Source organism: Syngnathoides biaculeatus, chromosome 9 (assembly GCF_019802595.1).
Source record: "Syngnathoides biaculeatus isolate LvHL_M chromosome 9, ASM1980259v1, whole genome shotgun sequence".
Lineage (NCBI taxonomy): Eukaryota > Metazoa > Chordata > Actinopteri > Syngnathiformes > Syngnathidae > Syngnathoides > Syngnathoides biaculeatus.
This window is the reverse complement of record NC_084648.1, coordinates 2,777,184-2,793,683: the sequence shown is the minus strand read 5'-3', so window position 1 is coordinate 2,793,683 and position 16,500 is coordinate 2,777,184. Positions and strand designations below refer to the sequence as shown.

The window sequence follows — 16,500 nt, the reverse complement described above, 5'->3', positions numbered from 1 at the left end:
CATATCATCACTAATAATGGCGGAATGGTGAACCCATTTTAAGGCGTAACAAATGTAGTGACGTAAACCAACGTTAACGTTACTTAACCAAATTCTTTACCACGCGTCTGGATAAATACCCCCCATAATACTGTATCTGACGAGCACGTCGAGAAGAAAACGGTAAGTAAACTTGGCAACGAGATGAGTAGTAGAAGTTGCTCCAAATTGTTGCGTGGAAACGTTTAATGTTCTCTCTTTGCGATTGACTGCACTGAAGGGCTATCGTGTTCCTTCTGTGTCACCTTTGCATGATTATCTAACATTATTTTGTTGTCATTTCTTACGGTGTACTATTTGTTTTAGTCTGGTTTGATCACGCCATTGGATTTGTTTTTCAACTTAGCAGGGGAAAATGGCTCTGAGAAGTGTCACTCGTCTACTGTCGAGCGCCCCAAAATGTTCAGCTGTCGCAGCGTGTCGAGCCCATAGTACGGCTCCTGCTGCCACGCGCAAAGTTAACGGTAAAGTTGTCTCTTTTTTTTTTTTTTTTTTTTTTCTAAAGAATCCACATAAGAAGGATGCACTGGACACATTTTAAGTGAATTGTTTGGATGTTTCTCCAATAGATGGCGAAAAAGTCAAAAAGACTTCCAAGGGAAGTACGTAAGACTTGAAGGAGTTCAACCTGTTGTCTTTCGTATACGACAGTGACATAATAGCGTGCACGTGTTTCGACCCTCAGCCAAGGTGCCATTCAACTGGCGAGACGCTCTGGACTTGGAAGGTCAGCTGACAGAGGAGGAGGTGATGATCAGGGACTCCTTCCGTGACTACTGCCAGGAAAAACTCATGCCCCGCATCGTCATGGCCAATAGACATGAGCGTGAGAAAAACACATCCTAAAAGAACACGCGTTAAGTAATTCAAAGGATCTGAAACTGAAAAAAACATCTGGAGCTCAGGAATGCATAGATGATTTTAATTTGGATTAGTAGTACATGAACACTGAGGTACAATAGAGGAAATATAACATCCCAAATACTAGAAAGAGTTGCTTTGGCAAAATACGTCCACTTTAAAGTGGAAATCCAGTGGTTTGCATTAACAATCTATCCAATCGGTCATGTAATATTTACTCTATCTTGAAAATGTGATATTGCTATTTCTTCATTAGATGAGGATAAATCAGAGAAATCCGTGCTGGGCATAATGGTGTCCCATGTAATCCAGCATTTGGAACGTAACGTAACACGTCAAATACGCCCACGTAGGTCATGTGACTCACGAAAATGGCAACGCCCATGAAAATTCTTGTCGAGAAAAATCTTCTCAAAACACTATTAAATGAGAGAGGATTTAACATCACATTGTCAAAATACAGTACATATTACATGACCTTTTGGATACATTGTTAATGTAAACCACTGGATTTCCCCTTTAAGCATTGAAATGGGAATATATTATCTTTCACATCATCATATCAAACCAGTGTTAACCTGATTTTACGTCTTAAACATGTTCCAACAGATTTCCACCGCGAAATAGTCTCGGAGATGGGAGAGTTGGGTGTCCTAGGGCCCACGATCAAAGGTACACAAAAATACTACACACTCAGCAATCTGTTTCATGGTTCCATTTGACATTCTGCGCCCACCCTGCAGGTTACGGGTGTGCCGGGACAAATTATGTGGCGTATGGCTTGATTGCCAGAGAGGTGGAAAGAGTGGACAGCGGCTATCGCTCAGTCATGAGTGTACAGTCTTCATTAGTCATGCATCCCATTAACGCTTACGGAACAGAGGCTCAGAAGGAGAAATACCTGCCCAGGCTTGGTGAGGACATCTATGGATAAACTAGAACACTTTAAAAGTGCTGTATTCTTACCTCTATGCATTGTGGATGTATTCCAGCTCGTGGAGAAATTCTAGGCTGTTTTGGCCTGACAGAACCCAACCATGGAAGTGATCCCAGCAGTATGGAGACAAAGGCCACGTACAACCCATCCAGTGGGACCTTCACTGTCAGTGGGGCCAAAACATGGTGGGTAAAAAGATTTCCGTTTGAATTAAACTGTTAGTATTCAACACATGATGATTGTGGTAATATTTTTTTACATTTGTCTGGTGCAATCTTACAATTGCTTATTTTGCTCTTCTTAACACGAGTGAGTAGATGCGCTCTTTCTTGCTTCCTCTTCTAGGATCACCAATTCCCCTGAAGCAGACATTGCAGTGGTCTGGGCCAGGTGTGAAGATGGCAAGGTGCGCGGCTTCATCCTCGAGCGTGGAATGAAGGGTTTCACTACCCCGAAGATCGAGGGCAAGTTCTCATTGAGGGCCTCCGCCACTGGCATGATCCTGATGGACGAAGTAGAAGTTCCTCAAGAGAACATGCTTCCAAATGTTTCTGGTCTGGCTGTAAGTGCTTCTTCTGATCTATGTTAAATGAGCTCATCTCCAAAATGATGTTCATTTACCTGCACAACGTAATAAGATTGAATGCAAGAGCAAAAACAGTTGTATTACTTGTGCAGTTGTACCTAATGAAGTGTTTACCATTGTTGGGGGGGGGGGGGGGGCCCTTGTCACCAGGGACCCTTCGGCTGTCTTAACAACGCTCGGTATGGCATCGCCTGGGGAGCCCTGGGAGCAGCGGAATTCTGTTTCCACGCTGCTCGACAGTACACTCTGGACAGGTACATGTGCTTTATATATTCCAGATAAATAACATTAATGTAACCATTCAAACTACACCTAACCAAAAACAGTTTTGGTTTCCTTGAAAGATGGAATAGTTAGTAGTCATTTTTCCGTTTAGTCTACTGGAGAGATTTATTTGTGTGGGTATGTGCAAAAAAGGGGAAGATCTTTTGCACAATGGGAACACCATTCAGAACGAGGAAAATGTTATTACCTTCCAGAACTGAAAAATTAAAATGTTTTCCGTCGGGTGCAGCTCATTTTGATCAGAAGGCCTTGTTGGATTTTTGCTCACTTTTAAGGTTGTTTGTGGCCATTTTTGGGCTAATTGTAAAACAAACCTAAAAATATATTCATATATATATATATATATATATATATATATTGTCTTATAGTATTGCTAATAAAGCTTTTCTACAGTCACAAAAGGGCGCATCCATTTCTTAAATTAGAATGTCATTCTTTTCAATGGTCATCAGAAGGTCTCTTTTGTGTTATTCAATTCCTTCATTGGTCCGAAAGTGAGGCTTGAAACTCCTATTTTAAGAAGACCATGACATGAAATTGCTCCCTTGTCCAAAAATGAGAAAATTGTCATCTAGTAGGGTTGAGTCTAAATGAAACCTATTTCACCCCAATCGTATCATTACATCCAGTAAGACATTTAGGAAAAAATCTAGTTTTCATGGGTTTTCCATTTTTCCGAGCCGCTTAACCTCAATAAGAGTCGCGGAAGTGCCGAAGCCTTCACAGGTAACTTTGGGCGAAAGTCAGATTACACCCTGAACTGGTTGCCAGTCAGTCACCGAGCACATTGACACTGTCACAGAACAGGAATTAATTGCTCAAAAAAAGAAAAGTTTGAAATTACAACGTTACACAAAAGCCTTTACCTTTGGGAGGTTTCTTTGCATTTTGAGGCAGTACAGTCAGAGCATTTGCATTCATACCTACAGGCAATTCAGTCTTTACTCAACCTACGACGCATGTTTTTGGGATCTGGGAGGGAACCGGAGGGCCCAAAGAAAACCTATGTAAGCACAGGGAGAACATGCAAACTCCACACAGGCAAGACCGGGATTTGAACCCCAGTCCTCTAAACTCGCTACCAGCTATCTGCTAACCAGTCATTCACCCTGCCGCCCATCTATTATCTATGAGTAATAAATACGGATGAAAACTTTCATAATAGGCGGCACAGTGGCGTAGCTGTAGAGCATTTTCCTCACAGTTCTGAGGAACAGGGTTCAAATCTCGACCCCAGCTGTGTGGAGTTTGCATGTTTTTCCTGTGCCTGCATGGGTTGTCTCCGGGCACTCCGGTTTCCTCCCACCTCCCAAAAACATGAAACATTAATTGGACATTCTAAATTGCCCCTAGGTGTGGTTTTGAGTGCGACTGTTTGTCTTGTCTCCATGTGCCCTGCGATTGGCTGGCAAACAGTTCAGGGTGTACCACGCTTCCTGCCTGATGACAGCTGCGATAGGCTCCAGCACTTCCATGATCCTTGTGAGGATAACGGATCAGATCATGAATGAATGGATGGACGGATGGTTTCATGCTTTTTGCCGTTTATTCATGTGGTATCATTAAACCACAAGTGAGACTGAAGAATTGTATTCCAAAAGGTTAAGTCCAACATCATGAATTTGATGAATGATTTTAGGCTTTGCGTTTACTTTCATCACTATTATTTTAATTTGAAATATTTTTGCACTGATCAGAACACAATTTGGAGTGCCACTGGCGAGGAATCAACTTATGCAAAAGAAGATGGCTGACATGTTGACAGAGATTACCATCGGGCTGCAGTCATGTTTGTCCCTGGGAAGACTTATTGATGAGAAAAAGTAAGTTTATCTCTCGGCTTTTTGGGGACGATCAATGAGTTAAAAAAAAATGATAACCGGTCACAAGATGGAGCAATGCATCTATTGAAATAACTTGTGCATGTACTGTGAGTATCTTCAAAAATCAGGTCATGTACAGTATTCTAATCAGTCAGGTCAAACCAACATTACATGACAGAAATAATGGGTGGTAATGTATTGTAATTACCTTATTGTAATAAAATGACTTCACCCACACTGCAACTTTAGAGCACAATTCGACAGAACGGTGGCCTGTTCACGTACAACCATCAAGTCTTTTTTTACACTCATGCGGGCAGTGACTGCATGTGTCCCGCATGAAGTTTGCCTTTGTACTTAAGCACAATCCCTATGTGCAGTTTTGAAAATGTAATGCAGTACTCCTCCAATTCGGGGGTGTCACTACGACTAGTACTTACGTTTATTCTGTTTTGGAAAGAAAAGTCGAAATGCAAAGGAAACTCTACCGTGTGGTGTCATAGCCAATACCAGCCGTTGCAACACCCCTGACTGGGAGAACTGCAGTACGTTTTCAAAATAGCGTGTGGGTTACGCTTGAGGATAAATGCAAATGCCACAGGGAAATCAGCACAGTCGTCCCATGCATTAGTGTAAAGAAGCCTTGATCCAGGATTATGCGTTACCGGTCTCAGACGTGTTGTCTGACCCACACTGTCGCCATGTTTTTTTTTTTTTTTTAAATAACTTCATTGGCAGTCAGATATTCACAGTACTATGTTAAAGACACGCAAACAACCCTAAAAATAACCGGGAACACAACAGTGACGCAGAGTAAATGTATTTTACAGAGCCATCGGCACATTATGACATTAAAGCCGATCAGCATAAAATGCTAAATATCGGCCAATAGCGATCAAGACCATCAGATCAGTGTAAAGTCAAGTTACAGGGTTAGGGTTAAAGGCACTTGTTCTTGTTGTCATCCAAATAGAGCAGCTCCAGAAATGATTTCCATGCTGAAGAGGAACAGCTGTGGCAAAGCTTTGGATATAGCGAGACAAGCCAGAGACATGCTGGGAGGGAATGGAATCGCAGATGAATACCACATCATCCGCCATGTCATGAACCTGGAGGCTGTTAACACCTATGAGGGTAAGTCACTTAAGGGTTACACACATAGACTCGGTAATCAGCTCATAATCATCCCTCAAATGGACGGTTACTTTTAACCTCAAGAGAAAAAAAAAGGATATTACGTATGAGGAATAATGTAATTACATATTGCGATCAGAGGTCCATTGCCTCTGTGGTCACTTGGTAGTGTTTTGTTCCACAAAACGGAGTGCGATTACATTTTTTTTTTCCCCTCCCGGCGTTGCTCTGTGTAGTTTGCCAAAAATCCATGTGGCACATTGATTGTATCCTATACATCCATTTTCTGTACTGTTTATCCAAAATAGGGTCTGTCCCAGCTATCTTCGGGGGGTTGGGACTGGTGACCAGCCTATCGCAGTATTCTACATATTATTATTATTATTATAAAATGTCCCTCTTGACTGGTGACCCATCCTGGGTGTATCATGCTTCATTTGGGAGATGAACAATTACCCTGAACAGTGTCAGTGGAAGAAGTTTTTTAGTTAGTGGATTACTACATTACAAAATTATGTTGTTGCTAAAATAAATGGATACCTCTCCGCTCTGTAGTTGGTAATGAGCAACTGTGAGTAAATACGGTACAAGACTTTTGTATTCATTGCAGCTATATCCACCCACCGCTAGAGGTCAGCAGTAGGTTTTGTTCCAGAATGATTGTCTGGTGTTAAGTGATTTTGTTCTGTGTTCATGTTTTGCCCATCGCTAGGAACCCATGATATCCACGCCTTGATCCTGGGCAGAGCTATCACTGGACTTCAATCTTTTACAGTTGAAAAGTAGTTTTTAGAGGGTGAATGAGAATATCTGAATGGGAATATTTGATGAGAAACTGGAGCACTTTATTACCATCTTTGTAGGTGTTTTAGTTTGTGGATTATATTATGAATACAGGGTGTCCAAAAAGTGACTACACACAATTTTTTTTCGTTTCACATATTATTTGAACAGATATTAGACATTGGACAGCTGAGGCTTTGCAGTTATTGTAAGCATAGTGCCAATTGGGCAGCGTTGCTAAATTGATGCCTGGCAAGACGTTATTCCATCTCGATTGCAAGTTCAGTGCCAGTTTGAGAAAATTCATGGCATCATGCTGCTCCAGCATGTAGTAAAATTTGTGCAATCCGTGTTAACGTTTGTCAAAACAAAATCTGTTGTTGACAATGATGCATCGGAAGGCCTGGTAGAACTTTTAGAGCAGGTGTTCATGCAAAGCCAAAGGCATGAAACTGAACATAATGCTCTACAAACTTAAGCCACAATGGAGAAAGCTTTATTCATCTTCAAAGAACCTGCAAGATAAGTTTTTGTTGATTCTGAGTTCCAATGCAGCCTCTCGACCCGGGGTCACCAACGCGGTGCCCGTGGGGACATGGTTGCCCGTTAGGACCACTTAAGGGGCCCAAGAGGCATGTTGTAAAAATAGCACAGGTCACCAATTATTATTTCTGCTTTAAATTTTGAATCTGACTTTCTTACATTTTTTTTAATAATGTCATATAACATGGGAAATTACAAATACTTTTTATATAGTGTAATGAACTCTGGAGTCTGAAGTTTACCGGAAACAGGTCACGTAACCCTTCATACGATCGGTATTCATGAAGTAGCCCTCAGCCTCACAAAGGTTGGTGACCTCTGCCTAGATGTTTCCTGGCTTTGTGCAAAAGTCTGTGTTAGGAGTTTGGTGTTTTTTTATAGGTGGTGTAGTAACAGGGCTTCTACTGCTTGGCTGTCAAAAATGGATGCTGTTTCGAGAAATTTGCCATGGATGGCATAAGTTGTATCTGTTAGACTAGTATGACACCACGAAGCTTAAACTGGCTCTCAAAGTATTGATTGTTGGGGGGGTGGGGGGTTCGGGGGACTATTGCTGGGCAGCAATTTTGCAACACAGCTCCATGGTAAAAGGCCAGTCATGGGAAATGGAATTGATGATATGCTTACAAAAACTACAAAACCTTGGCTTCCAAATGATGATGGCCTCCTGTCTGCTGGAATGAGCCCAAAAACAATGGAATAAAAGAAGAATATGGTCATTTTTGGGACATGCTGTATTCACGTTAATTTGTTTCTGCTCTACAATACACAACCGCATCTGGTTCAAGTTAGTTTTTTTTAGGGTATATCCAACTATTTTCCAAGCCGCTTACCCTCACAAGGGTCACGGGAGCGCTGGAGCCTATCCCAGCCAACGTCAGGTGAAAGATGGACTATACTGTGAACTGGTCGCCAGTCAGTCGCAGGGAACACAGTCACTGAGTGGAAACTGAACCCACCCTGCCAAGTCAGGGGAGGGTTCCGCTACACCAACAGTGACTCTACACATTAAATGATGTACCAGTTATAATGCCTAAACATTATTTCGGTTGGGGGGGGGTTGCAGGTTGTCATTATCAATTAAGAGTTGTTTTATTTTGTGATGTTTTAATACAACTTGAAATGATGCAAAATGAGGATGGCTGAGATGTTACTTTGAAAACACCAATAAAACTGCTGTCCTACACGGTGTGGTCTCATTAGTTTTTGCACTAAACTTTGCTTACACAAAACTTATAATGAAACAGGAACTGAAAGTGGGGCAATAAAATGTTGAGTTTGCTCTTTGACTAAAGTCGATAACCCCATCGGTAACTGATGAACTCTGAAAGGAGGAAGAAAGAACTTGAGTGGAAAAAAAAAAAAAAATCACTGTCAACATAAATCTGATCTACTCTGTGATGGGTTCTGCTGTGTGACTGACGGTGAGGCCCTCTTGAAGGCTGGCCAGCACATGGCTGGCTTTCAGAAGCTCAGTGTGGAGCCTGGTGCATGTTTCCAGCACATCGGTCAACTCCAGCAGCTTCCCCTGCATCTCACTGCTGTTCTCTTCATAGACATTGTACATGTCTTGCTTCATTTGCTGGCACACCTCTGTAACCTTTGGCAGGGCCCTCATTAAGTTTGCAGGTTACCAACAAAAGATTACTTTAAATTAAAAAAAAAAAAAAGAAAAATACCTTATCCATGATAATCTGCTGAAAGCTTTCAATTTCTTTCTGGTCATTGGTGCGGCGGTCGTGAATCTTCTCAACCAGTTCCTGGACTCTTCTGCTGATGTCGATTGAGCTGCAAGCGGAATGTGGCAACCAGAAAAGAGATGAAACAAAAAGTCTTTTGTCCCTGGCTTCAATGGGGCTTAATTGCACAAAGAAGATGGCATCTCTCCTTTTGTGTCTCCAGATACTTGTAAATGACTCCACAGCTAATTTCAGTTAACCTGTTGATAAATTTCCTGGAGAATTAAAACACACAACTTTAAAAAGACAGTTCTTATTTAATAGCTCAGCAGACAGTAGCATTGAAGTTCCTTTCAATATACGTAAATACGTCTGATGTTTAGGAACACCCCAGTTTAAAAAGAAAAAAATTGCCATTTAATGTCTCATTGTACTCTGAAATGAGAACAATAATTAAAATAAAAGATACAAAAAGGAAATGGAATCAAATATTTAAATGTTCTTAAGAAAGCTCTTCTCTTTTACATCTGAGAAATAAAATGAACTAAAACGAAGTACTGTATGTGTAAAATAAACTTGCTAGAATGTATGTCACATAAAAATGAATTGTGGTTCTTCACCCCTAATCAGTGATTTAAATTTCTGGGTTTGCTTTTGTTTTATATTCTTGTCACGATGTCTACAATTCCACCATTCATTCTGTGAAATTACCTTTTAAAGTGAGTGTACAGTATTTTACAAATTACATACAGATGAAATGCTTTACGTCCCTCAGTGTTGCTTTACTTATATTAATGATATTTTCGCACCATGACTTATCAATTTGTCTCGTACTGGATATCCATCAATACCCAACAAATTATTATAATTATTCTGTGGCAGCACGGTGGATCAGCTGGAAAGTGTTGGCCTCACAGTTCCGAGGTCCCGAGTTCAATCCCAGAGCCGCCTGTGTGGAGTTTGCATGTTCTCTCCGTGCCTGTGTGGGTTTTCTCCAGGCACTCCGGTTTCCTCCCGCATCCCAAAAATATGCAACATTAATTGGACAGTAAATTGCCCCCAGGTGTGATTGTGAATGCGGCTGTTTGTCTCCATGTGCCCAGCGATTGGCTGGCAACCAGTTCAGACTGTATCCTGCCTCCTGCTCACTGAGAGCTGGGATAGGCTCCAGCACTCCCGTGACCGTCGTGAGGATAAGTGGCTAAGAAAATGGATGGATGGATGGATGGATGGATGGAATTGTTCTTTCCTGGGCCAATGCATCAAGGGATGCTTGATTTTCTAGTAAGTAGGGACTATCGTTCGCTACTTTTCAAGATGTATTGCAATTGGGGGCTCCATAGGGATGACCTATATCAAAAGACATTCGAACAGTACTACAAAATAGCCCACTCATTGTAGGGCACTAATATATTGTGTGTTACTTCCGTCCACTGGTGACAGTGAGTACAGTAATGAGTGAAAACATCAAAAGAAAGTGGAGTTTAAAGGTAGAAGTAATACTGTACCTGCAATTCTCTTCAACGTCATCATCCCTGCTCAAACTGGCCTCTGCGTTGTCTACTTGTAACTGCAACCAGAGACAGCGCAACATTTGTACGATGAAAATAGGACGTCGGCAGCGTTCTCTAACATCTACTGTACAGCTCCACAACAACTGCCGACTTTATGACTGATAAACCTCCAAAGAATAATTTAAAAAATGAACTCGGTTTACCATCCGCGGGTCCTTATCACGTCCTTCGTTGTGGTTGGATTTTGAGTCCGGTGCTTCTTCAAAGAAAAAGTCCATTGAAGTCCTTTAGACTGGGGTGATTTGGAGTCGAGTAATGGGCTTTGATAAATCACAATCTGGGATGACAATTCAGGCAGTTTTCAAAGTTGTAAACCGGAAGTCATTAATTTAATTATTGAGTCGATGCTATGCTAGCTCAAACGTTTAGCTTTAAACGTGTCCCCCTTTAAATACACGTTGTACGTGGAAACACAATATACACGATTATAATATATTTTTAAAAAAGACAAAGATGAATGAAAATGCCTTTACATAAGTATTCACAACGCTAATGAATACTCAATTATGACTTACGTGCTAGCTCCTAAATGCATCTAGCAGCTACGAGGAACAGTCGTTCCTTCTGCTTTGGTGGTTTTGTCGTTCGTCAAGAACTGATCAAGAGCTTCTTCTATTTTTTGACTAATGACTATTTGAGACCACGTCCGTGCCTCACACAAGCACAATACTGGCTAGTATGTTTATTAAATAAATAATAATGATCTCGGATGGTGTCTCACAGTACACAAGGATGACGAGGCACCGTTGTTGAGAATTACTCTAGTTACGGTGCCAAGTTATTTTCAGGATTCTTCCTCAATTGTTGAATAATTAATTTTTTATACTAATTTTCTAATCTCTTGGTACTGAATCGTTGCTTTTTCATTTCCTGTAAACTAAAGGATCAAAATTTTCCAAGTCAAATCATTTTAATTCTAACAACTATTATACACAGGGTATATTATGTAAATAATGTATGATATTTGCTTTTTTAATAAATTTAAATACAATTTTCCGTTGTGTATTTGACATAATATATGTATAATAATATGTATATTATGCATCACTGTTGGTGTGGTGGTGCACAAATTGTTTGACTTCGGTGCAGGCGAGTGACTTGAGTTCCAGATGAAGGTGAGAATGAACAGTTCTTGATCTCAATGTCCTCCAAATGACTAGTGACCAGTCCGGGGAGTAGTTCGCTTCCCAGCTGAAATCAGGGCCGCAACCCTGAACAGTAGTATCAGTATCAGTAGCATAAATAATTGAAGGATGGTTACGTGCGTATATAAGACCTTCTTTTAACCACTTAAATGTTCTGTCTCAAAGTGACTGTTTCCCAAGATTGATGATACTAATACTACATAATACAGCATCATTCTTTGTCTGACTCAGCGAGGAATGATCAATGTTCCATTATATCCATGTCAAACCCCAAAATTATAGTTTTACTAATTTCTCTGTGAATCTCACAGTGGAGGCAGATTATGGTCTTTGGTGGATAAAGTGGGCTAATCTTTGTGGGGAAGGTTTGTTGATTGGCACGATAATCCAGTCCTTCCTCTCTCTCTTCATTTCTCTCTCTCTCTTCTCTCTCTCTCTCTCTCTCTCTCTCTCTCTCCTCTCTCTCTCTCTCTCTCTCTCTCTCTCTCTCTCTCTCTCTCTCTCTCTCTCTCTCTCTCTTCCTTATTGGAGATTGTATGTGTTTGGTTAGCTGCCTGCTGTCTGGATTATGTCAGTGTAGAGGACACATGGGCCAGAGACAGAAAATCTGAAAAACATTTAGAAGAAACATCTGAACTGTCATCAAATGCCAAAATGCATTCTGGAGAGGGGAGTTAAATTTTGCTTTCTCGTATTTTAACTTTGACTAAAGATCTTTGATAGGCATGCATGACCTGCAAGATTAATTGCTGAAATAATTTTGACATGTCCTACTCTGGGAATATGGACAGTTTTGACAATCCAGAAGAAGGGAGGCATTCCTTCCAGAATCTGCTCCAAAATGTGGAGCCATTATATGAGGAGTATAAACCTCCTTCAAGGGACCTCATCCAGCTACCTAAATCCGTTTTTTACGTGTTTGTGGCCGCCATGGTTGTGGTCGCTGTGGCTTACGCTATTGTGGGTCATCTCATCAAAGACCTTTTGCTGGATATTGCAGGTAATATGTCTCACACTCAAACGTTCTCATCATGACATCCATTTCGATTTCAATCTACACATCAAGTACCAGTAAGACTCCTTCTTTGACTCTAATCTAACTGGTGCATAATGAAAAAAATCCAACCTTTTACAAAGCAAATATCAAGCGCTTGGAAGTGGTATTTTATGGTACTTTCTCAATTATAAATCATTTCCCCTCCCCCACTTTTTTTTCTCCAAGAGATAGCATTATAAAGTTTTTCTCTGAATGTAAAAAAAAAAAAAACAGCTGAGAAATTCATCTGTTTTAAGTCAGGTAGAAAATGTGCCAACTTTAGCTTCAGTCTCAGGACTGCTTATGCTTTTTGATCTATAAACTGATTGTGTAGGCATTCCTTTGCTTGACTTCTCTGCAGGTCACAGATAATTAGGCAAAATAACAAAAAGTGCACAAAAAATTAATTACCTTTTTTTTTTTTTTTTAAATCAAGTCGCATCGTGCTCGTCCTGATAAGGATTAAAAATCACAGGGTACAACTTTGCAGCAAGCTCATTTGTGAGGGCACTCAGGAGTAATGTGATGACAAGTCCTGCATGGGTAAAACAAGACAAAACAATATTAATAAAAATGCAACATGAAATAATTCTCCCAAATAAGGCCAAGGATGAAGAATATCTTGCTTTTCTGAATTTGTTGCGGTCATCGTTGCTCCACGTTGCAGCAGAGTTCCCAATTTTTTTGCTTGTTTTTTTTTCTGCTGAAAAGATGGCTAACAATCGGCCAATGAAAACATTTACTCTTGATGACTTTATCTCCCTATTCACATTTTTTTTTTACATCATGTCATCAATGGTAGAGATTAAAAGAAGTAAGCCTATTTTGACAGAGGAAGGAGTTAAAAAAAACAGATCTTTGTTTTAAATTAAGGAAATAAAAGTCATCAGAAATTTAAATACTCAAGTAGATATACCTAAATAATCTACCCAAGCACAGTAACAAAGTATTTGTATTTCATTCCTTCCAAACGTTGGTATGTTTCTTGCATGGCGACCAGTCCCGAGCGTACAGTACGTTGCCCTCTGCTCAAAGTCGGCCAGGAGAGACTCTGAGCTTGCTGATTCCCTGAACAGGATAAGCGCAATACAAAAATGGATTGCCGGATATTCTTCATCTACATTAACTTTTTCTTGACCTAACTGACGTAGGCCTACCTTGCCTGAAGACTGCAGCAGAACCTTGAAGATCAAAAATAATCTGGATTCAATTGAAAAGGCCAATAAAACTGCTGTCATACTCAGTTCAGTAAGCAAGAAAAAATGGAATGTGCTTAGCATTTTGAAGTAATCACAATGAAAGCAGGAAGCTCATACGGTCATGGCGACGATTATTCCATATTGAAAATTATTTATAAATCCAAAGAATTGGAAGGTTGGACAGCGTTGAAAATGGATTTTGTTCAACCTCAGATGCTTTACTGTTTAATGTTCAGTGCCCATCTGTAGTTTTCTGTCATCACCTGTCATTTGTCACCCTTCCACAGACTGTTTGCTGGGTCCAATAGATGAGGATGTAAAAAAAGACGGCATGATGGAGGGGGTCAGCCCGCTCCAAATGACCCCTTCCCTCAGCCACTCACACCCCAATGCCTTCCACGTGTGGGACCAGGACGACGTCATCATCCCCATGACGCCACCCCCAGAGACGCCAATGACCAGTCCACTGATAGGGGTCATTCCGTACATCCCCTCCTTTTTCCCCACCAACCTTAGCAGTGGCAGCCCCTCCTACAATCAGCCAATCCCAAAGGAGAGTGATGCATAAAGCAACGTCTTTCTTAACTTTTGTTCTATTCTGGACCCCAAGTGAATGTCCAGCCACGATATCCTTTATTTATACCATTGACTTTCAAGTGATGATTGCATACTAGCTCCTTGCAAACTAAATCAAAACATGCTATTTGTGGATCAGCCAGGAAATATTCAGGAATGATGACTGAAATGTATTCATTTTTCCAAGAACCATGTTGGCACCTTAATAAATCTTCCTGGGGAAACCTGGCAGATTAGATTAGATCAAAGTTGCTTGTCTGTTGACTGCAGAGAGTTTTACGTGCAGAAAACAGATCGCTACAATTTTGTTCAGATCAAGTTTGTTAAAAATCCATCCATCCAACCATTGTCTGAGCTGCTTAACCTCACAAGGGTCACGGAAGTGCTGGAGCCTATCCCAGCTGTCAACAGGAAGGAGGCAGGGTACATCCTGAGCTGGTCGCCAGTCAGTTACAGGGCACATATCAACATCATCACTGAGCGGGAATTCATCCCAGGCTGCCCGCATCAAAGTCAGGTGTGTGTACTGTACCACTACACCATCTGTGACCTCTTGTTAAAAATAGATCAATATATTTTTTTATACTGCTTATCTTGGTATAAGGAAAAATATCAGGAAAAGTCAGGCGAGTGAACCTCTATACCATCAGTGACCATCAAATGTTGATGTTAAATTTACACGGAGCATCTCAAACGATTGGAGGATGCCTTATAGTTTCCTCCCACATCCCAAAAATATGCGTTAATTGGAGACTAAATTTGCCCCAGGTGTGATTGTGAGTGCGAGGGTTGTCTGTTTCCATGTGTCCTGCGATTGGCTGGCAATCAGTTCAGTGTGTACCCTGCCTCCTGCCCGTTGACAGCTGGGATAGGCTCCACAGCACTCCCTTGACCCTTGTGTGGATAAGCGGCTAAGAAAATGGATGGATGAATGATGGGATACACAATGGGCATTTCTGACCTTGCATTACTAGTTACTCAGTGCACACAGCCAGGGACAATCTCCCTTTGTTAATTTCCTCATAGGATTTGTGCCAAGTCAGCATTAGCAATGTCTGTTCATGTTAATACATTTGGTAGGATACAAGATCTCTAATAATAATCAACATAGTTGCACAATTAGTGTGTATCAAACACAAATTTGACTGAATAACAGACTGGTTCAGCACAGTATTAAGATCAGCAGTGGTTTTTGGGGAGCTTCATCAAACTGATACGCATGCCTTTGCACGCCACTGATTAAGAAGACAGATTAAGTGTATTTTTGTTGTATATATTTTTGCAACTCTACAGATACACAAAATGTATATGTTTTGTCCAGTAAAAGTTAAAAAAGGAAAAGACAACGAAGATAAATTTCAGTCTTGTATTTTTATGGAGGATCATTATTAAAAAAAATAATAATACAGTAATCAAATGTACTTTTTGAACCAATCTCGGTGACACTTTGTATGTGTAGGTCAGTAAAATGAGTGTAAGACTGCTGCCAAGCAAACAATGAATGAGACAATGCTCAATTGGCTGACTGGTGAGAGTGCGAGTCCACGCTGGCGTGGGTGGAGCCAAAATGAGCAGGAATGGCATTTGTGGGACCACCGCCACAGTTTCGTGCCAGGTTTACAGTTATATCCGTTCCCAAGCCTGCTCACCCTGATTTAACAGCTAATAGGGTGAAATTAATTCAATTATCGCATGTCAGCGTTCAGCACAAGGTGACAAGCTGCTACATTTTAAGGAATGGATCAGGAAAAGGCAGAAACAGTGGAAATGCAACGACAGGTCTGAAAAGAACATTTTGATCAACAATGATGTGTGCCATGTATGCACCTAAAGGTCCCCTTGTCTTCCCAGTGGACTTCATTTATTTGTATTATACACAAAGTTCACTTAAATGGACACAAAGACCACATAGATGCTGTGACACCACACGAATACAAAGAATGACATCACACCCTCTATTCCTCTACTCACTTTTGTGTCACGTTTAGTCACCCGAATAAGTACTCGCCGAGGTCACACTGCACATTGCACAACATGGCTGTCTACATGAGGTGAGGGATAGAGAGATTAGGCAGAGAAGATTAGAGCAGCAGTTTAGCCCAAATAGGCCACCATTTTATCATTTTTGAGCTGTGGAATTAAAACATCAGCGAGCATTTGGACCTGACACACCTCACACTTATTTGGTCAAGGGTGACCTTGATTATTCTGATTTGATTCTGTTTAAGGACACCTCAGGCAGACAAGAACTTCTGCCCGCCAGGACCCCTTTCATATTAGCACCTTGCTCATACACCAAA

At 40.9% G+C, this 16,500-nt stretch overlaps 2 protein-coding genes across 3 annotated transcripts; one reads left to right on the top strand and one right to left on the bottom strand.

Annotated features, from left to right (window-relative positions):
- The first annotated feature begins 21 nt into the window (after positions 1-21).
- LOC133505913 (glutaryl-CoA dehydrogenase, mitochondrial-like) lies at positions 22-8,175 on the top strand. Of its 2 annotated transcripts, none has more exons than XM_061829461.1 (12): positions 22-162; positions 386-503; positions 609-641; positions 725-865; positions 1,510-1,572; positions 1,644-1,814; positions 1,893-2,022; positions 2,183-2,399; positions 2,574-2,677; positions 4,406-4,531; positions 5,505-5,665; positions 6,378-8,175. In XM_061829461.1, exons 2-12 carry the CDS (start codon positions 395-397, stop codon positions 6,449-6,451), a joined length of 1,329 nt encoding a protein of 442 aa, XP_061685445.1. In that variant the 5' UTR covers positions 22-162; positions 386-394; the 3' UTR covers positions 6,452-8,175. The 2 variants fall into 2 exon arrangements, with proteins under 2 accessions (XP_061685445.1, XP_061685446.1); XM_061829462.1 differs by having other exon boundaries at positions 28-162; positions 389-503.
- Positions 8,176-8,315: 140 nt separating this feature from the next.
- Positions 8,316-11,021, bottom strand: syce2 (synaptonemal complex central element protein 2). The gene is made up of 5 exons (XM_061829463.1): positions 10,760-11,021; positions 10,388-10,521; positions 10,179-10,240; positions 8,671-8,779; positions 8,316-8,591 (listed from the first exon to the last, which is right to left on the bottom strand). Exons 2-5 carry the CDS (start codon positions 10,460-10,462, stop codon positions 8,382-8,384), a joined length of 456 nt encoding a protein of 151 aa, XP_061685447.1. The 5' UTR covers positions 10,463-10,521; positions 10,760-11,021; the 3' UTR covers positions 8,316-8,381.
- Positions 11,022-16,500: the final 5,479 nt, after the last annotated feature.